General features: G+C 40.4%; 1 protein-coding gene and 1 non-coding gene across 2 annotated transcripts in view; both read left to right on the top strand.

Moving 5' to 3' along the window:
* The window catches only part of myo5aa (myosin VAa), a 66,791-nt gene extending 47,629 nt beyond the window's left edge, over positions 1 to 19,162 (top strand). The window contains exons 23-40 of the mRNA XM_037690803.1: positions 330 to 423; positions 515 to 657; positions 894 to 1,007; positions 1,210 to 1,344; positions 2,249 to 2,305; positions 2,409 to 2,636; positions 3,690 to 3,698; positions 4,773 to 4,873; positions 9,114 to 9,312; positions 13,685 to 13,778; positions 13,858 to 14,007; positions 14,110 to 14,264; positions 14,408 to 14,497; positions 15,799 to 15,949; positions 16,052 to 16,334; positions 16,433 to 16,607; positions 16,727 to 16,807; positions 18,751 to 19,162. Of these exons, the coding sequence (XP_037546731.1) occupies positions 330 to 423; positions 515 to 657; positions 894 to 1,007; positions 1,210 to 1,344; positions 2,249 to 2,305; positions 2,409 to 2,636; positions 3,690 to 3,698; positions 4,773 to 4,873; positions 9,114 to 9,312; positions 13,685 to 13,778; positions 13,858 to 14,007; positions 14,110 to 14,264; positions 14,408 to 14,497; positions 15,799 to 15,949; positions 16,052 to 16,334; positions 16,433 to 16,607; positions 16,727 to 16,807; positions 18,751 to 18,903 (2,412 nt within the window). The 3' untranslated portion in view covers positions 18,904 to 19,162. The remainder of the gene's footprint in view (positions 1 to 329; positions 424 to 514; positions 658 to 893; positions 1,008 to 1,209; positions 1,345 to 2,248; positions 2,306 to 2,408; positions 2,637 to 3,689; positions 3,699 to 4,772; positions 4,874 to 9,113; positions 9,313 to 13,684; positions 13,779 to 13,857; positions 14,008 to 14,109; positions 14,265 to 14,407; positions 14,498 to 15,798; positions 15,950 to 16,051; positions 16,335 to 16,432; positions 16,608 to 16,726; positions 16,808 to 18,750) is intronic.
* trnak-cuu lies at positions 12,602 to 12,674 on the top strand. Its single transcript has one exon. It is a non-coding gene; the product is annotated as a tRNA-Lys (tRNA).
* Positions 19,163 to 21,753: the final 2,591 nt, after the last annotated feature.

The raw sequence follows: 21,753 nt of genomic DNA, 5'->3' as shown, positions 1-21,753 counted from the left end.
TCAAGGTTCTTTGTTGTCATTCGCATCACATGTGATACAAGTGGTGGAATGAAATTGTGTACTCAAGGTCTCAGTTACATCCAGAAATAGCTAAAATATAAAAAGAAAGTGTATGTAATGATCTAAGATATACTCTAAGATATATGCTAAATACCAATAAATTAAAATAATACGGTATCTTAAACAGCAGCCTGAGTGGCGAGGGTCTACTGTAATGGATGCTGTAGATTTTTACACACATCGGATGCATTTAGTTTTTCTTTGAGATTGTGACCAACACCAGCTTTAAAAAAAAGTGTAATGAAATAATTATTTAAATCTATGTATAGATGGTGTCCGAGCTGAAGGACCAGAACGGTTTGCTGAAGAAAGAGAAGGACGACTTGAACAGGTTGATTCAGGAGCAGAGTCAGCAGATGACGGGTATGTTTCACCTCCTACATTAAATAAATGCTATCCTGAAGACTTGTCACTCAGTCATGCCAAAACAACTTTTGTTATTTTTCCCCGTCAGAGAAAATGACTCGAGTGATAGCAGAGGAGACTCGCCGGCTGGAGACAGATCTGAATGAGGAGCGCTCTCGTTATCAGAATCTGCTCACAGAACATCTTCGGCTGGAGGAGAAGTACGACGACCTGAAGGAGGCTTACTCCTCGGTGAGAAATCTGGACCAAATCAAAAAAATCTGCTCCTGGATTTGTAAACAGACTAGGAATACATATAATGTGAATTTTATTTTACAATTCGTATAAGCTATGGAACAACAATATGACAAGTTTTAATGGCACTGTACTGGTTAATACAACAGTTATGATTATATAAGTTGATCTAAGAAGTGTAGGAGTCCATTGTTTTTGTTTTTAATCCAAGGCCTATACGCTCGTGTCTGCAGAACGTCTCCAAGCCTGGCCACAGGAGAACAGATTCCACCCACAGCAGCAACGAGTCCGAGTACACATTCAACTCGGAGTACACCGAATCGGAAGAAGGTTCCCGCACCAGAGACGTAAGATATCTGGCAATAAGAAAGAACTTGTCAGCCTCATGGAAGGATAAAGTTCTTAGATCTTGATTTTCCAAAACAAATTGCTGCCTGCAGTAAATGTCTGAAAAGTATTGTATAGAATTTTATTACCTTTTTTCGTCAAAGCGTAGGATAGGAGCATTTGTTTTTAAAGCTCTGTTCTGTCATTTCTTTTATCAAACAGGACGTGACGCGAGGGATGGACACTTCGCTGACCCTCAAGCTGCAGAAACGTGTTACAGAGCTGGAGCAAGAGAAGCAGCTGCTGCGGGACGAGCTGGAGAACAAAGAGGACCAGTTCCAGCGGGCTAGAGCCAGGGTACCACCACCCAGTTCATCTGCTCTCATTGAAATATAACTCCTCATCAATAAATTATACTAAAACTTAGAATAAGGAGTATAAAAGTACCTGATTAACTCTTATTAGTTTCTTATAAGACAGTACAGTTGCAGTTAGGCCTGACGCAATAAACAATAAATCAATTAATCACATAATAAATGAAAATCATCTACCTCATTTTCATTTATCGGCTTTATCGTTTCTTCTCTTCTTTTCTTCTCTCTTCGCTAAAAGCAGCCAAGCTGAGAAGCTAAGCTACGAGTTAAGCTAACAGGCCGACCTTGGGGAAAAATGTCTGTCTTGTCGAAGCTCCAAAATTCACGGTTAAAACCTGTACCTTCATGAAAACAAGTTGTTTTTCTCTGCAAAAAGAAGCTGAGAACTTGTTTACAGATTTTTTTTATTAAAGCTTTGTGTGAAAAATGCTATGCTAAACGGCTCAAACCACACCGAGCGTCCTCCATTTTGAGAACTGAAAACAATGGAGAAGAGACGGCCCATGTCACGCCAAGGGGCCTCCCTCCCATTTTTCTTAAAGAGACACGCTGCTCGCCTCCTTACTATTCATCCTTCTGTCCAAAATCTTTTACTGCCATCTGGTGGTCAAAAAAGGTACTACACACAAAATAAATTAACCGACATTTCTTCTTAAATTTGACAATAATTACTAATTATTGTCAAATTTCAAACAATATTATCGTTTATTGCAATAATTTCTGAGACAATTAATTGCTCAGCAAAATTTGTTATCGTTACAGGCCTAGTTGCAGTTGAATTCAAAATGCTTTGCTGTGTCTATTTGTCTCAGCAAAGTGTTGCATGAATCAGATCGTGTCTCAGGCTAGCATACCTCTTCATTGCTGCATTTTCCGTCATATTCCAGGATGATGCAGAGTTCAGGAAGGCTCGTGGAGCTGAGCTGGAGTACGAGTCCCTGAAGGTAAGTCAAATCTAGCAGCTGCTCCTCCGCTGACTCACATGGATCCATTAATCAGATCGTAAGATTTATCAGTACCTAACTCCTGGACTGTGAACCCTCTTAGCGTCAGGAGCTCGAGTCGGAGAACAAGAAGCTGAGACACGACCTGACAGAGATGAGGCGAAGTTTGCTCGGCGACACTGCTACAAGTGCCGGGGCCCCGGGCTCGCCAGCTTACAAGGTGCTTCTGGATCAGCTGAACGCTTCCTGTGAGGAACTGGAGGTCCGCAAGGAGGAGGTGCTGATCCTGCGTTCTCAGCTGGTCAGCCAGAAGGAAGCGATGCATCACAAGGTAAACCATACATACTATTTATTTATCTCCTCACTGTTCAAACCAGGGCTTAATTTATGAACTGATCGATGCCAGAACACAAATAGCAGGTGGGCTGGTTGGGTGCAGGGGGAGAAAATTATGAATAAAGTAGATGCGGTTTCCTGCATTTTGGTGTATTTGGTGTATGGGTTGTTAAACAGCTTCGTTTACCTACATTTGCAAACACTCTGCTTCTGTCAAGCATCCTACCCCCCTCCCCTCACTTGACTGTTCCGAGCTGACTCTTCTCCACTGAATTCACTGTCCGACTCCACATGTGAAACCTCCAGGCACCTCCTCCGTCTGTTCTTGGTGGCTGCCTGTGGATTCCAGCCTGCGCATGACTGTTAGCTCTGCACTCACCCCCACCACTCATGTAGGGGCAGAGATTGTTTTAAGGGTAGAAGTGGAAATACTTACTTGAAGAGGCAGCTTATATTTGCTATTAAGAAGCTTGCAAGTGGCTGTTATGTTTAAAATCAGTGTTTATGTAATTATTTTCAGTTTACAAAACAATACAAGTTTTATTCATTCAAGGCGGTCATATTTACTTTATTATTAATAAGCCTGAGAGTTACCGGATCCAAGCAAATAGTTGCCAGAATGCACCCTATCAAAATAAGAGTTCCCGAATTCTGTTCCGGCAGGATCCAGCTCAAATTAAGCCCTGGTTCCAACAGAAAAAAACTACCGGCATCTTTTGTAAATAACACGATTCCTTTGTTTGTGAAGCTAAATGTAGGTGGATGATACTCTGCTCGCTTTCATCCACTTCTTACATTTATGTGTTGTTTCATGTTCATAATTTTTTCCATTTTTTTTTTAGCTCCCCAGTTTATAAAATGAAAAAAGTTACCTGTGCATCCTCCATTATGTTTCTTAAAACAGTGAGCAAGACCTGATTTGTTGGTTGCCTGAACTAAAATCACACAGCTGATCATTAAGTGTGTGTTGCTAATGATGTCACTGTCTGAGGGTTGTGTCTAACTCTCCTGTCTCCACCTTCTCTCCTCCATCCATGCTTTTCCACAGGATGAGAAGGTACAGTTAAACAATTGCATCATCCATGCATATGTTTTGCTTGTCATGTGTGACACGTTTAAAACCAAAAACATCTAAACTTAAGACTGGCATTGCATTAAACACCAGTAGAAAAACCACCAGTAGAAAAACACAAGATCTACTGGATTTGTTTTAATTATTTAATCCCCTTTAACAATTAAAACTGCTTCATGTCTGATACTGACACTAACTTCTAATTCAACTAAACTAAAATGTTTTACCATCAATTAATGTTTTAGTAAAACGTGATTTTTTTTTATGCTGTAAAAAGAACATGCTGCAGTTTAAAAATGCTAAATGTAAAACCATGATTTTTTGCCATTTTCATCTGTTTTCTTCCTAATTTCCGCATAATCAGAGAGTCAGAGATTCTTTATTGTCGTTCGAACGACAATACACAGGGTCCCAGTTACATCCAACAATAAAATGTAAAAGAAAAACAATGATAACATCTAAGATATAAACTAATAATGTTCTCTGGGAAACGACAAACATAATTTATTTTTAATATCGATATGAACAGAGCAAACAAAGAGAAATAGATCAGTGATTTGAAAGAGTGTGGGAGCAATAAAAAGTGGAATTTACTTCAAAAGTGACAACGGGGAACACTTTCAGATCAAACCTTGATTTATGACAAAAGGAACCACCAGAGAAACTACATTCAGTCCTCAGTGAGATTTATTTAATTATCTCGTCCTTTTTGTTTATTGCTGTGTTTCTGATCTGTTGTTTTATCACTGAATGTTCAGCTCAATCATTTTAGTAGCAGCTTTTCTTCTTCTGCACTTATAAAAACAGCCGACATATATTGTGACTACGGATGAATTCTCTGTATGAGTTGTTTCACACCATGAAGTAAATGTTTATGACTGTGTGTGGTTTCAGAATAGCATTATCAAATAATTAATGAGTGTTTGCTGTTCCTATAACTCAAATATTTTAGCTCCACGTGCCGTTTGGTTACTTTTATTGTTGTTAATATTGTTTTTCATAAATCTGTTTAGTGGCTTCCGCTCATATGGCCTTGTCTTTTTGTCACCTCACCTCTAGGAGACCATGACGGAGCCGTCTGTGTTTGCAAAAGATGTGAACAAACTGAAAGATGCCGATGAGTTAAAGCAAGCTTACATCGGCCTCAAGGACACCAGCAGGTACGCCGTTTCACCGTTTCCCAGCACCCTTCTGGTCTTCATCTCTTCAGTGGCTCTGTTCCATCAGACGTTTAATTTAACATGTTTTAGTCTCGCTGTAAGTTTAATCGCTGTGTAAGAGACGTGTGTACACTCGTGTGTCCTGTCAGCTCTCCCAGGTTCACGCGTCCACCGCTGGAAGTCGGCAGTCTCGTGAGTCGGCTGAGGTAACTGATGAGAGGTGGCCCATGCATCATGGTTCAGAGCATGCATGGTCACGCTGTTCACCAGGAACGGTTAGCGAAGGCTAAAACAGCTGATTTCACACTGTTGAGTGACATTTTCTGTCCCTACAGCATGAGAAACGATACAAAGGCTCTCGTTTCAGTTTAGGTTTACTGAACCACAGATAATTATGTGGCTTTTGCAAAAACAACTTCAAGGTGTGCATGAGTTGCATTTATTAGCATGGGAAACAGTAGAAATGTTTGTGGCTCTTTCATAAAACAGTTCCACAAAATGGTTGAACAGATCAGTCTGTATGCTTCCTCTGGCTGTTCATAAATCACTGATGGATTCGGACATGTCCTGCACAAATGTGAGCTTCAGAAAATAAGCTTTCATCATGGAACCAATAGAGGAGTGGAGCAGAACTCAGCTGTGTTGACGTGAAGCACAACGCATTAAATGTGTGATGGACGACTCCCTGGTAGCCAACAAAGTTCAGTCAGGTCCTCTGGACAATTTTGTTTTTTGTTGAGACGCTTCATCCAAAGGACTTCATCAGTCTGAGGAGCCACAACAAACTCAGTCCCACAAGCAGCACACTCACATAGTGGGCCAACCAGTTTGATGTGATAAGATGGTTTCTGGAGTCCGCACTCTCCCACGTCGACTCCTCTGAGGAGCCATAGCTAAAGTGGTTCAAAACATCAAAGTTCATAATAATCCAGGTAAAAACTGAACTTTGTTGGATTTTTTACCTGGATTGTTGAGCATGAACTTAGATCTCCCTAGTATGATTTTCAAAATAATTTACTCAGTTTAGTGATTTTATTCGTCGTTAACTAAGTTTTTATAATTAAAGCAAAGTTGCTGTGCGTCATCATCGATCTTACCTCTGTAATAAATCTATATATTATATACAGGTCTCTATATATATATACAGGTCTCTCTTGAAAATGAGTTCTCGTGGCTCAATGAGACTAACCTGGATAAATAAAGGCTAATTGAAATATTTAATTACTGAGCCGCAACACCAGCTTACAGATTCACATCAACTGTTTCGGCTCTGCTACTACCTCACTTTATGGAGAAAATGTACATTGGGTGGGTTGGCTTCGACCCTCCTCGCTGCCCCAGTTCATTCAGAAATCCCCACCCAGATGGCCAGAAGTCGTCTAAATCCCGGACTGAGGTGTGAAAGAGCCTTTAAGTTTAACATAACTTCAAGGAGTTCCTCTTTCTTCAAAATTAGAGTCACAGGTAGTTTTCAGTGACTCTGGACTTTTTGAGGAAATTATCACATTCTCCATATTTGCAGTTCAGCTGGTACAGCAGCAACTGTGTGGCATTAGGCATGGAAATGTTTGATCCCAGCGGGTGAAATGTTTATTAGTTTTTACTAACACATTGGTTGTAGCTTAGATGCAGATGTGAAAGAGCTCCTGTCTGCTTCATGGAATGAGACTGGCATTAATACTGCATGAACTCCAGCACTTTTGTTTTTTAGTTAATTTTTTGTTAAAGCATCAAAGTTTTATGGACTTGCAATCCATAAAATTCCCTAACCCACCCCGCCTTTTTTTGTTGTCATTTTGATTCATCTCACTTGTTTCAACATGACAGAGAAAGGTGCACAATTTTCAATAAATGCATTCACTTCTCAGTTTTATACTCAAGTAGTGATAATTTCAAGCAACTACACAAACATTTTGATTACGGTAGATACATAAAGCAGCTTTTCACTGTAATCAATTACAACATGAAGGGGATGAACTGAATTGAGTCAGCCTTGCAAGAAAACCATACAGCAGACAAGTTTTATGAAAAAAAGTAAAATAACTGAATCTACTGCAATAACCAGTACAGTCATTGCCTAAAGTTTTGAGAATGGCACACATTTTGGTTTTCACAAAGTTTGCTGCCTCAGTTTTTAAGGTGTCAACTCTACATTGAGAAGAGTGATCAGATGAATTGCAGGACATTGTTGCTTGTAGCAACACAATCAACCATTTGTCGAATCATCAAGAACTTCAAGGAGAGTGGGTCAGGTGGAGTGAAGAAAGCTTCAGGGAACCCAAGAAAGTCAACCAAGTGTCAGAACCGTCTCCTAAAGAGGACGCAGCTATGAGATCGGGTCACCAGCAGCAGCGCTGAGCTTGCTCAGGAATGTCAGAGGGCAGGTGTGAGAGCATCTGAGCAGTGAGACAAAGGTTTTTGGAGGATGGCTTGGTGTCAAGAAGAACGGCAGAGAAGTCACTTCTCTCCAAGGAAAGCATGAATGGCTGACCGACATTCTGCAGGAAGTGTAGGAAATGGACTGCAGAGGACTGGAGTGAAGTTATTTTCTATGATGAAGCCCCTTCAGAAAGTTTGGGACATCTAGAAAAATGATTGTCTGGAGAAGAAAAGGTGAGAACTTGCATGAGTCCTGTGTCATAAAGTGAAGCATCCTGAGACCGTTCATGTGTGGAGTTGCTTCTCATCCAGGGGAGTGGGTTCTCACAAAATTCTGTCTGAGAACACTGTCATGAATAAATAATGGCATCAAAACATCTTCCAAGAGCAACTTCTCCCAATGACCCAGCAGCAATTTGGAGATGAATAAAGTTTTTACAGCATGATGGAGCAGCAGGTCACAAGGCAACAGTGATAAAGTGGTTCGGTGAACTAAATATTGAAATTTGGGTCCATGGCCAGGAAGAAGTCTTTTCTTAAACTGGATATATTTGTCAATAAAAATTTAAAAATAAGTATGGAATGCTTATAATTGTACTTCATCATACCATATAAACATCTGACTAAAGGTTCTAAAAGAACTGAGGCTGAAAACTTGGTGGGGAAAAAACCCAACTAAATTTGTGCCATTCTCAAAACATTTGTCCACGACTGTACACTTACATCTTTCACTCCTGACATTCATTTGATAAATTGTCCAGTTTATAATTATACCGTAGGACAGTTTTCTCTTCACACATGCAGACACTTCCCATAAAGAAAAGTTGTTTTTCATGTCTTCCTGCACCTGTGTCCACCCCTCAACCATTCCTTTATTTCTTTTTGTCATCCCGTCCCTTTGTGCCTCATGTCGGTCAGATCTGCTGCTCCGGACCTCCACAAGCTGAACGAGGACGGGGAGCTGTGGCTGGTTAATCAGGGCTTAAAGGAGACCAGCAGGTGTAACCGTGTTTCAAACACATGGTGATTTTACAGCATGATGTGTTTGGCTTTTCACACCAGAGAACATGTTCTGCTGGTTATATATCCTATGTACTTCTTCAGAGTTTTTATACTTACATGTATATAGTAATGTGTTCTATGTATTGTTTGTTTTGAGCTCTCTTTTTATTTGTGATGTTGTTGTTACTAACCTTGTTTGTAATGACCGCTTTTTAAATGCTCTCGTTTTCTGTAATATAGCTAACCTCTTTTCAGTTGTTTGAGTAATTTTTATGCTGTTCTCCATTCTGATCATTGTAATGGAGATGCTTTTTGACTCGGATCTTTTGCTTTCCGTCTTCTAACTTTGTATTTTTTAGCAACTTTTTCCTTTATAATGGCACAAAACAATAATTCAGACAAACATAAGGGTTCCCTGTGGAGTTTGAAACTTCTGGTGGTGCAATGGAGCCATCTTTCCTTGAAAAGACTAATGTTGTGCACTGCAGACACGATAGTGACAACTCCTCAAGGATCCCTAAATTTGAAGTACAACAGCTACTGTTGTGGGTTTACTGAAAATATATTTAAAAAACATGCATGTTTGGATTTATTGAATGAACTGGCCTTCCGACAACTTGTTTCTGATCGCTGACGGGTGTTTTCTCTTATTTAGAAGAGTGGAGTGTAATGTGTCATTAGAATCAATGAAAACTCCTCTGAGAGGCTGGATTCTGTCTCTGCTACTGCTGACCTGCATCTCTACACTCTGGAGATAACCACATCTCACCTTCCCTCCACAACGAGAATCTGTGTGTGTTTCTAGCTCTTAATGTTCTGAAGCTGAAGAATTCCTGTTCTTTTTCTTACTTCCTCTCAGGTTACTGGAGCACCAGCTTCAGACTCAGAGGAGAACATATGAGAATGAGGTTGAGTCGTTGCGAGGTGAGCTGCAGAACCTTAAGGAGGAGAACAACCGGCAGCAGCAGCTACTGGCCCAAAACCTGCAGCTGCCTCCAGAGGCCCGGATCGAGGCCAGTCTGCAGCACGAGATCACCCGGCTCACCAACGAGAACCTGGTACACTGCAACACACTCTCAAACAGACAAATACATGCAGGTTGAGAGATTCAGGAAGTCATTTCAAGCCCTCAGCACAGAGAGACATGGAAATAGACACACTTGAGGCAAAATTCCTACAAACAAGCTTTGATACTAAAAAAGAGATGTTTAATTTTTTTATTTTTTTTTATTTATTTAACGTTTATTTACAGGTCTCTCTTGAAAATGAGTCCTTGTGACTCAATGAGACCAACCTGTATAAATAAAGGTTGAAAGATTTTATACAGGTAGCCTCATTGAGTCACGAGGACTCATTTTCAAGAGAGGCCTGTTTTAGACAGACAAAATCATATACAACGATAAAAGCAATTAAGGCACAGTGTAGTAAAAGCAAATCAGAGAGTCAGATTGAACTAGGTAAAATACTAAAAACAAGAACATATTTGCTTGGATTTTTCCAGTGGCCTTATCAAATGTTTAAAATCCTTTAAAGAAATCAAAGTGGATAGCTTCAGATCTTGGTGCAACGTGTTCCAGGTTACAGGAGCAGAGCAGGAAAAGGTCTTTGCCAAGCTCAGTCCGCACTGAGGGAATGCTGCAGGTAATGGAGGCCTGAGAGTGCACGCTGTAACTGCATTGACAACGTGACGTGTAGGAGATGTATGAAGGCAGCAGACCAAGGAGTGATTTAGAGATGAAGATTTACCAGTGTGAGAGTCTGCATGAAGTTAATGATGACCAATTGACAGGGTGCAGTGATGAATACAGTACTTTCAGCCATTTATGAGCCCTATAGCGCCATAGTAGTCTACATTCAACATCTGCAAGGGGCAGGCAGGGGAATTTATGTAAACAATGTCACCATAATCAATATCTGGTAAGAAAGTGGCAGTTAAAAGTTGTTTCCTGGTGTTCAGTTTAACAATATCTGATTCTTCAAATGCTTCAAGATTTGTTTTTGGATTACTCTAGGCTTTGAGTGAGGCATTTTAGTATGCCTAACAGCACCAACTACACAATGATCACTTAGATCATTTGTAAAATCACCTAATCCAGTGTGCTTATGTGACATGTTTGTAATGAAAAGGTCTAGAAGAGATGACTTGCAAAGGCATTTTGGATTAGGACTAGTGGGACTATCAATAATCTGACTAAGGTTGAATAACAAACATTATGCTTTAAATTTGTCAGACAGTGGTGAGAGCCAATCTAAATTAAAATCACCTAATGGAACAATTTTCTTAGTGTCAATTAGATAAAAGCTGCATTAAGTATGATAGGATGTCAGATGTGGCAGAAGGGGGTCTCTAGCCACAAACAACAAATAAAGACTGACCACCAGACAGACTAATATTTAGTTCTAAGGTTTTAAACTCTTTAGCAGCTGATTTAGCAAGCAAGTTGTGTTGCAAGACTAGATCTGACAGATTGCCACACCACCTACCATTCTTGAATAATCTGAACAATAAATATTAAAGTAGTCAATTGTTACAACTTTGTAAAGTATAGACTTAGTTAACAGAGTCTCAGAAATAACAGTAATATCAGCACCAGTTGAACAAACTCATATCTGCAGCGTATCTATTTTTAGAAGGAGGCTACAAGCATTAATGTGTAAAATATGTAGTCATGACATATTTGTAAAGTAGTAGGAGTGCTGCATGAGGTGAGAGGGCCAGGATTAGACTGCTGAATCCTGGATAACAATAAAAGCATCAGTCAAACATTTCTGGGTCTTCTTTGTGGTAGAAGCATAATTGCAGGAGTTGATATTGTAGCACTTGGTCTCCATAGACGTTTTTTTTTTTATTTAAATGAGATGTATTTAAAGAGACATGGATATTTAGAACTCCAAAGCAATGAATTTAGTGTGAACGGACAAGTTTAGATGAAACAAGGTTTCACCATCCTGAATGTCCAAAATAATCATTTCCTTGAGCAGATGTTGCTGAACTTGTTCATATCTGTGGGTGAACAGTCTGTAGTCTCAACACCATGGTATAATAAAGCAGAAAAGCACAAATAGTGTCACATTAAAGACAGAGCAAAGTGGCATGTTAGCCTAGAAGTTTATCCACCACTGAGACACTCAAAACTAGCAACTTTGATGAAGTTAACAGTGCAGTTTGATCCAAGCCTTGGGCTGTTGATGAACAGCTCCAGCAGTAGTAACAAGTGCACTAACCTGGTGGCTAGTGATGGAGAACTGCAGGCCCAAAGTCTATCCCTGATTGATTCCAGGCCTTGGAGCCTGGTTTTGGATATGAGACAAAGCCTAACAACTAGGTCTTGAGATGGGTAAGGAGCCTGGGCTATGCCAGGTAGCTTGACCTTGTCATTAATGTAGAAACCCAGCTGAGACCAGCAGCCGGTGGAGAAATCAGTGGAGGCACAGGTAGCTCGCTGCTGCTCAACTTTATTCCCCTGGTCAGACTTTCAAACAAGTTGATATCACAAAAGGAATTTAAAAAAAAAGTCTAAATAGGCATTTCTATACGCCCATCAAAAGGCGAACATATTATAGTATAGTCTGTCCCGCCTATAACTTCTGATCTGCTCAAGATAATTTAATGAAACTTCATACACCTATATATCATCACTAGAATGACATTTCAAAATGTACAAGTAGGATTATTCTGTGAGATTATACAGTGAAATACACATGCACAAATCACCTGCTATGGATGGATCAGTCAACACGGGCGCACAGATCAGCTTGCTTGTGAATGTGACTGTGGAGACTTATTTGCTGCTCCAGATTCACAAAGGTAATGCTGTGTTCAAGGCTGGTAAAAAGCTGGAACATCTGAGCCTTACCAGATCTACTGAGTTTTTGGGAAAAGACTAATCTCTAACTTGACACAGTTGCTCATAACTCTCTTATTAAAACAAACATGCTTACAATAATGTTACTGGATTCCAAAAGTATTAATTTTGGGAACTGTACAGTTAAAACAAACAAAATTAACATTTTTTTTGCGTTTATGAATTTTTTTTGTGCACGTTTGTAAATGCTGTGGTACACTTGTGGCTTTTATTGTACACATACAAATCTTGTACACTTGGGTGACCACTTTTGAGACTATTTTATCTTCATAGAGTGTCATGGGCAATTGTCATCACCCCAACTGGTGATGGGTCAAGGTCACAAATCAAGGTTAAAGCTTATTCAAGGTCTTTGCTTGGCCAGGTCATTGTTAAGATTGCAGGATTGCTGGATAATAGTTTGACGATGGACATTTAATGGGCCAAATCTGTTTCAGTCTTTTGTCAGGATTTACTAAGTTTACAAATTCATATTATTTTTGCCCAGCTAGCTCAGTCGGTAGAGCATGAGACTCTTAATCTCAGGGTCGTGGGTTCAAGCCCCACGTTGGGCGCCAAATGTAGTAATTAGTACTACATGATGCTTTAATTAAATAATTTGACAACCTTGATTCTGATTTGACATCAAAGTTGGGGTTTATTGTAGAAAACACTGAACCTCTGAACAGCACAAAAACCAAATGTCGAAACCCCCTGATGAGACGTTTCCTGACCTAATTTATATTACTCTATTCACGTACAAGCGCACACACATAAACTGACTTTGCCAAGTTCTTATTTGGCTTATCAGTATGTTCCCACTTGAGAAACTTTTCCTGGGTGAGCGCCCAGACATTCTGATGCCTGGACACAGAACAACACATTTCTATCAGGTCATTTTGACTCAAACCCAGTTCGTGTTTGGTAATACTTCTGCATCTTCGCAGGGCCTTTTTGAAGAAGTGATTGACACACATTTCATAAAACTCTTCAATCCTACGATATTAGCCACAGAGAGTTGTTGGTTTGTGTTGATGTGTGTGTCACACACGCTCACATTGTGTGGATGGTGTCACCTGACAGGAACTCATGACCAGCGACCCCGCAGCATCCCGAGAAGCTCGAGTCATCATTTTACGACGGATGGTTGTATGTAGAGGCGATGTGTGTATGTGTGTTTGCATGTGTGTGAGAACTAACTAAAGTTTTTGTCCTCTGAATAAAATCATGCCGAGTGTATTTTAACTCACGTTAGCTCTAACGCACGACAAAGCAGCTCAGCACACTCCTCTCTTTTCTAACAGCAAGTCCTACAGCCCTTCTTCCTTTGAAAATCTGCACCACTGCTCTAATTCTGATTAAAAATTGCTGTATCCTATTTTATTTATTTATTTTTGCCAGAAATTACACTTTAAAAGCTTAATTAAAAAAATTAAGGATTTATTGGCACTTAAAATCTTTGATTGCTAATGTTTACCACTAGAGGGCAACATTATCAAGTAGTCCGAGTCAAACAGAGTTTGGCCTTTCATTTTTTCTTTCCTCTGTCTTGTTATTCATCTTGTCATCCATTTGTCTGTTTTAGGATCTGATGGAGCAGCTGGAGAAGCAGGACAGGACCATTCGGAAGCTGAAGAAGCAGCTGAAGGTGTTTTCCAAGAGGATTGGAGAGATGGGAGGTATGAGAGCTGAAGCTTGAGACTCTATAAATGAGTTGCAGATGTTTAGCTGACTCTTATATGAACTATTTCTTGTCAGCGGGTCAAACAGAGGGCCAAACATCCCCAGGACAGATGGTGGAGGAGTCCATCCACCCTGTGAACATCCCCCGCAGGGAGAAGGACTTCCAAGGAATGCTGGAGTACAAGAGGGAGGATGAAATGAAATTGGTTAAGAACCTCATCCTAGGTAAGAAGTAACAGCAAGTAGGATGAAGCTTTCACATGATATTTACCTGTTTCAGTAAAAAAAAAAAAAAAAAAAAAAACTCTTTCTCTTCTGCATCTGTAGAGCTGAAGCCTCGCGGCGTAGCTGTTAATCTGATTCCAGGTCTTCCAGCCTACATCCTGTTTATGTGTTTGAGACACGCAGACTATCTGAACGATGACCAGAAGGTCCGCACGCTGCTCACATCTACCATCAACAGCATTAAAAAGATCCTGAAGGTACGTTTTGGGGAAGTGAGTACAGGATTGTCACCTGTACATCACTGAATACAGCCTACGATCACATAAAAACACTACAGTTGGATACAACAGGTTGTTTCAGTCACAGTGTATTAAAAACCAATGTTTTTTTCTCCTTTTAGAAACGAGGCGACGACTTTGAGACAGTCTCTTTCTGGCTGGCCAACACCTGCCGCTTCTTGCACTGTCTGAAACAATACAGTGGAGACGAGGTGACCGCAACACATAGTACTTAGTACACACAAATACTTATCAATGCAATTTATTCCTTTGTTTAGTTCATTGAAATGGGTCTGATTTTTGTAACATTACACTTTTTTGAGGGGCAGCTTGAAGTTAAATCACTGGTTGTTGTCAGTTCATCATGTACTACTAATATTAAAAGGTTACCAACTGAAGTCAAAATGTAGAAGCTATAATTACATATGGAGCTCTTCATATAAGTGAATCTTATGTTGGATTTCAAGTGTTTATTGTGATCCTAGAGATAAAATGCTGATTTATTAAAACATTTGAGTGGAACCAAGTTAGTTGTAAGCTGAATGTAGACAATAATTGGAAACGCAATGATTTATTTTTCTGGGTGGTTTAGTGTCTTAATTGTAACCCAAAAATGGCTCAGATGGCTGCAGTACAGCTCGTAAAGATAAACTCACTGTTTTTTTTTTTTTTGGTTTTGTTTTTTCAATTCACGATTGACTTCCAGACTCATAACCAATCAAAGACCTAATTATCATTTTTTGTATGAATACTCTAGAAGTTAACCCTTCAGTTTACTCACATGCGGTCTAGTGTTTTGATTTTGCTGGAAAAAATATTAGACTTAGACAAGAATCAGACATGTTGGTAAGAAAAACGTCATTAAACCTAAGTGACAGAAAAGCACGTTGCATTTGTTACTCTGGTTCCATAAAACATCTGTAACAGTTTATATTGGAGGTGTTTGAATAAGAAGATAAATATATCTTGTGTCAGTGTGTTCCTACTGTATAAAATGATGACAGCTCCATCCCACTACCAAATTTTAGTCTGTTCATTTCAAATAAGCAAATAAGCAACCATAAATAGGAAAACAGAAAAAAACAGCCACTAGGGAGCACAAATGTATGCATTTCTTGTGCAAGCCCGGGTTAAAAGGGAGAAATTAACTTGCGAGTCTGTCCAAATGACACCATACCAGATCGGTCGATGCCTGGATTTACAATGACTGCCACCACTGCTGTTTGCAAACAGGATAGATGGGCTCTTTCTTAGAGGTAGGATGAGATATTCAGAGACTCAGAGTAGAGCTGCTGCTCCTCCACATCAAGAGGAGCCAGTTGAAGTGGTTCAGGTATCTGGTAAGGATATCCCTTGGTCGCTTCCCTAGGGAGGCATATCTGACTGGGAAGAGAACCTCCCTGCTCAAGCTGCTGCCCCCGAGAGAGACCAGACTCTGTAGCAAGCGAAAGATAATGGATGGATGGATAGATTATAACTTTAACACTGATTTATTTCTTATTTTGTGCCACAGGCTTTTATGAAGCACAATACATCAAGACAGAATGAACACTCTCTGTCCAACTTCGATCTCGCTGAATACAGACAAGTCATCAGTGACTTGGCCATTCAGATCTACCAGCAGCTGATCAAATGCATGGAGAACATCCTGCAGCCCATGATAGGTGTGTACATGCACATGTCTGTGTGTGGAACTCCTACAGACCAACAATACTGTGGAGTTACTGAGTGCAGTTGCTAAGTGTGTGTTTGTGCGTTCCTTTCAGTGTCTGGCATGTTGGAACACGAGACCATCCAGGGCGTGTCGGGGGTGAAGCCCACAGGTCTTCGCAAGCGCACGTCCAGCATCGCTGATGAAGGCACCTATACCCTGGACTCCATTCTGCGGCAACTCAACACCTTTCACTCCATCATGTGCCAGCACGGCACCGACCCCGAGCTCATCAAGCAGGTGGTGAAGCAGCTGTTCTACATCATCGGCGCCATCACCCTCAACAACCTGCTTCTGCGCAAAGACATGTGCTCCTGGTGCAAAGGCATGCAGATCAAGTAGGAATCGTTCCAGCTCCGGGGGGGGTGGAATTTTTTTAGATGATGAAAGTGAATCTTTTTTTTTTGAGCCACTAACTACTGATGCATGCATGCAGGTACAATGTAAGCCAGCTGGAGGAGTGGCTTAGGGACAAAGGACTGATGACTTGTGGAGCCAAAGAGACGCTGGAGCCTCTGATTCAGGCCGCTCAGCTGCTTCAGATGAAGAAAAAGACCGATGAGGACGCAGAGGCCATCTGCTCCATGTGCCAGGCTCTCACCACCTCTCAGGTGAACTCTAATTTTTACAGCAATTAATAATAATAATAATAATAATTTCCTCACATTTCATAAAGGCTAAAATTCAGCTACTGAAGTTGGAAGTTTTTGTTTTGGTTTGTTTCTTCCAGATTGTAAAAGTCCTGAACTTGTACACACCGGTCAACGAGTTTGAAGAGAGAGTATCAATCGCTTTCATACGAACCATACAGGTAATTTATTAGAATTTATCAATAAATCACAACAAAATCTCACACACCAGCTTTATTTAAAAATGCTCAACAAAAACACTTTCAAAACTCAAAATTTCATGCTCAATAATTCAGGTGAAAAATCCAACGAAGTTAAGTCAGGTCATCTGGACAGTGTCTTTGTGTGGAAATGTTTCATCTTTCATCCAAAGGACTTCATCAGTCGAGGAGCCACAACAAACTCAGTCCCATAAGCAGCACACTTACGTAGTGGGTCAACCAGTTTGATGGTGATAAGATGGTTTCTGGAGTCCGCCCTCTCCCCCATCGACTCCTCTGAGGCAGCCATGACTGAGACTGGGACTGAGTTTGTTGTGGCTCCCCAGACTGATGAAGTCTTTTGGATGAAAGGTGAAACGTTTCAACACAAAGAAACTGTCCAGAGGACCTGACTTAACTTTGTTGGACCTTCAAAACTCCTTTCAAACGGTGGAAGTTTTAGACACTGTTTTATTTATTTTTTTTAAGTTATCTACAACAGAAAGATGCATTTAATTCAAGGTTCTTTGTTGTCATTCACATCACATGTGGTACATGAGGTGGAATGAAATTGTGTACTCAAGGTCAATGTTAAACCTAAAATAGCAAAAATATAAAGTATAAAAAGAAACAGTACACAAGGATCTAAGGTATACACTAAACAATAATGATATAATATAATACGGTGTATTAAACAGCAGCCTGAACATGAGTCTGTTGCGAGCAGATGGGTATGAAAACAGCAGCTTAAAGGCAAGAAATCAGCAGCATGGATAAAGTGAAATAACACAAATTAAAGTGACATTACAGTGATTTTTCTGGTTAAAGATTGATGAGTCTAGCTGCTTCAGGGTAGAAGCTGTTCCTCAGTTTAGTGGTTCTACACGTAATGCTCTGCAACCTCCTGCCTGAGGGGAGCGGGGCAGAAAGTGTGTGTGCTGGGTGAGTGGGGTCCTTCATGATGCAGGTGGCCCTCTTCCTACATCTAGAGGTGTAGATGTCTGTGATGGTGGGGAGACTGACTCCAACAGACTTCTGTGCAGCCTTCACCACTCTCTGCAAAGCTTTTCTTTCTGCAGCTGTGCAGCCTCCATGCCACACGTTGATGCTGGAGCACAGGATGCTCTCCACTGCACACCTATAGAAGGTGGGGAGGACCGAGCTTCCCAGTCCAGCTCGCCTCAGCCTGAGGAAGTAGAGTTCTTTAGTTAATTCGTGTTTGACTTGTTTCTTGACCACCATTTTTATTGACAGCAGCTTTGTGATTGAACTGTGCTTCACTCAGAGACGGTCACATTTTACTTCACCTTCATGCAAGAATATTTGTGTTGAAGTGAAGCTCGTAAGACACTCCCTGCTACAAAGGAAGTGTTTTGTACGTTCACAGAGCAGTTTATTTTAAATCCAATATACCTAAGATACAAGTAGGTGTAAAATGATACATGACTTCTCTAAAGGCTTTAATTATTACAGTACAAAAACTTTTCTTTATATTTAAAAAGAGTAAGCGTTGATCAGAACCTGGGGAACTTTTCTCTCTGTAACTTCACCTCCTGTTTTTAACCACGATATGTTTAAAGTTTCGCCTTTGTATTGTTTTAGTGTTTTTTAATGTCTTGCAAGCTTTTGCATCCATTTAAAGATTTATTTTACTCAAGATCTGTTTACTTATTTTTTATTTTATTATAAAGTACTTTTTAGTCTTGATACTAAGAGTTCTTTCTTGCAGATCTGACTTGTAGACCACTGAAGCATCACATTTAACTTATTTTATTTTTCTTAGTTATTTCAAAATAAAAGCTGCTGCCTTGTATCTGTTGTGCAAAAACAACCTAGCTTTCTGTTTTTCTATTGTATTTTTTCCCCTCGAAACTTGGATTTTTTTTGTTGTCACCATTAAAATATTTCTTTCTTTACTGTTTCAGACTCGTCTGCGAGATCGTTGTGAGAGTCCACAGCTGTTGATGGACACAAAGATGATCTATCCCGTCACCTTCCCGTTCAGCCCCTCCTCCGTCGCCCTGGAAACCATCCAGATCCCCGGCTCCCTCAACCTGGGCTTCCTCACTCGCGTCTAATTCGAGCCGACGGGACCACTTTGAGCTGGACCTACAAGTCACCTGAGCCCAACTGACCCGAGAAATAAAACCACAAAACCACCCCAGAGCCAGACTTTGAGTTGATTTGAACAATCTGGTCCTAAACTGACACACAGTTATGAAACACACATCTGTGTCACCCTGAAGACAAACAGCACTTCCTCTCACCCCTAAAGACACAGAGAAACTGGCTTCTCCAGCCACCATCCACCGCTTGTACAAACGCGTCTTAGAAAAGCCACAGGATCAAACGACCCCATCAACACCCGGGTCTACCTGAGCCTCCTGGTCCTTCCTCCGTGTTTCCAGTAATCGTTAAGGTAGCTGTCGTTAACGTCCGCCGAGAAAGAAAATGTTGTTAGGTGAGAGCAGGTCCTAAAGGAGGCAGCGAGAGGATCAGGAGTCCTTTGGATTTTTGTCTGCCTCGGTGGGCGTCGGTGCAAATGTTAGCTCCTCCCCCTTCCAAGTCGAGTTAACGCCAACCACGTTTTATTCGTTACGCTCCGTCAGGCCAAGACCAAACTCACCGTCTGTACTATTTATTTATACATATATCTATATAAATAGGAATAATATATATCATGTATTTAATTTATTGTACATGTTGCCGCCATCTGAAGGATGGGACCACCGCTTCCCAGCAGCATCTCTGTTCCATGTTAACACGACGCCAAACACGCTGATTATTGGTACATCTTAAACTGAAAGTGTTCATGTTTGGTGTGTTTCTGTCATTTAGACCAGGAGAGGTTTTTGAGGTTGAGGCTGTGCCCGGAGGTTTTAACCTGCTTCGATCTTTACTGTTTACAGCTGTGACCAGAGCCGAGAGACGTTTATCCATCCTAGAACAGGGCTATTCAGCTGAACTGCTCAGGGAGTCACAGTTACTGAAAGCCGAGAGCTCAAGGGCCGGCATCCAGCAGTTGGTGATTAAATAAGGTTGTTTTACGATTTAAAATCAAGTTTTATCTCAAAATGAACCCAGGTGGGCTGAACTGAGCTCACCCGTGGGCCTGATTTGGCCCCTGGGCCGCCGGTTGAATAGCCCTGACCTAGAACCTACAAACACATCACACTCTTTTTATTTATTTTCCTCTTCGTTTTATTTGTTCTGGTCAAAGCCTTCAACAATGTTTCACCATTATCATTGTGCACTTATTTATTTCAGTATTGTCCTTTTTTTAAGGTTTTACACACACACACACATATATACACATATATGTATATATGTATATATATATATGTATATATATATATGTGTGTGTGTGTGTATGTGTGTGTATATATATAAAAGCCATGTGCTGCGGAGCAAAAAGAACATATTTATGAATCTAATTTAGTAGAAATTGCCTTTTTTTTTCTGTCGAGGGCCAGTTCAGTCCTCACTTCCTGTTTGTGTGACACAACATGGACAACAACAAATATCAAATGCTTTATTTTGCTTTGTTTGCTTTAAGAGCTGCTAGTTAAATTGTGGTTTAACCACGAAGCATGAACTTCTGGTACTTTCATCATCTAACCTGCACAGATGAGGCTTCATCGCGGCTCAGAGGAACCAGCCCGCATGTTACTGAAAACCTCGACTGGTCAGTTTACTGTTAATCTGCCCGTGCTGTGACACGTCTTCATAAAAACTGTTTTGCTTTGCTTCCTGCTGTGCCGTCAGTGTTAAATTCGACCTTACTTTGTCCACCTTACACCTGTAAGAATAGTTTATTGCACTTTGAAAAAATATCTCTGTTACCTATCATTTAAAAAATGAAGCTAACTCCTTAAAAAAAATTTATTCAATCAATGAAAAATCTATATCTGTTATAATCGAAGTTGTTTTTGGCACTTTAACATCCACCTGCTCTCACTACGACCAAGTTTTCTTTTTGATTTATTTTTTGTTGTGTGAAGAAGACACATCTGGTAGTTTTACTAACACGAACGATAAGCGAAGGCGTTTATTCACCATTTGAATGTTGATGATTTTAGCTGCGACGCCTTATCTGAATGTCTCGTCATTAACTTTGTGGTGGTGCTGTCTTCCTTTCAGTGCAGTATTTTTAAATCGATTACAGATTTATTGTTTTGTTTTCCTTCGTGTAAACATTTTGTTTTAAAAATGCATCTTCTTGTCCTGCAGCGGGTGTCACAGATGGGCTGTTTTAAAGTCATTACAGATTCTGCAGCTCTGCAGAAAGACGATCACCTCCGCTTCATGTTCTGTTCTCAGAGGAGAGTCAGTATGATATAAAACCAACGTTATAAATGACCATTGTCTTTATCAGCACTAGTTAATTACGTTGTTTGAAGAGAATAGTTAAAAACATAAAGATGTTTCATGACCTCAGCTGTCGTGGTACCGATGTGAAGCCAGAACCAGATGTTTCCTCTCTTGTGTACACCGGACAAACTGGATTGTTTGTAGTTTCTGGTAGCTGTGCTTCGTTAATGTGTTCACCGTTAAATAATTAAAAGAAAACAACAACTCTCAAACTTGTATAAGTACAATAAAAAACATCAGCACTGTCGGATTGACCTGGAAGCTTCTGTGTTTTTGTTTGATTGTTTTTAAAGGAATGTGCGCTGCATAATGTTGGTAACTGAAAGTCTTTATAATAACCTGACCTGACCTGTGACCTGAGCTGCACAATGAGTCATAACGAGCGTGGGCTGCATTGCAAACTAAATGGAAAAAATATATTACACACACATATATATAAGTCTGCACTAAAGAGGGCAAGAAGGACTTGTACCAATTGGCGAGACAGAGGGATCAGGCTGGAAAGGATGTGCAGCAGAGTCAGAGTCAGAGTTTCTTTATTGTCATTCGCACCTCAT

The sequence above is a fragment of the Nematolebias whitei genome, chromosome 2, assembly GCF_014905685.2.
Source record: "Nematolebias whitei isolate Nwh7 chromosome 2, NemWhi1, whole genome shotgun sequence".
Taxonomy (NCBI): Eukaryota; Metazoa; Chordata; class Actinopteri; order Cyprinodontiformes; family Rivulidae; genus Nematolebias; species Nematolebias whitei.
The sequence above is the reverse complement of the archived record's forward strand: the minus strand, read 5'-3'. Positions and strand labels throughout refer to the sequence as shown.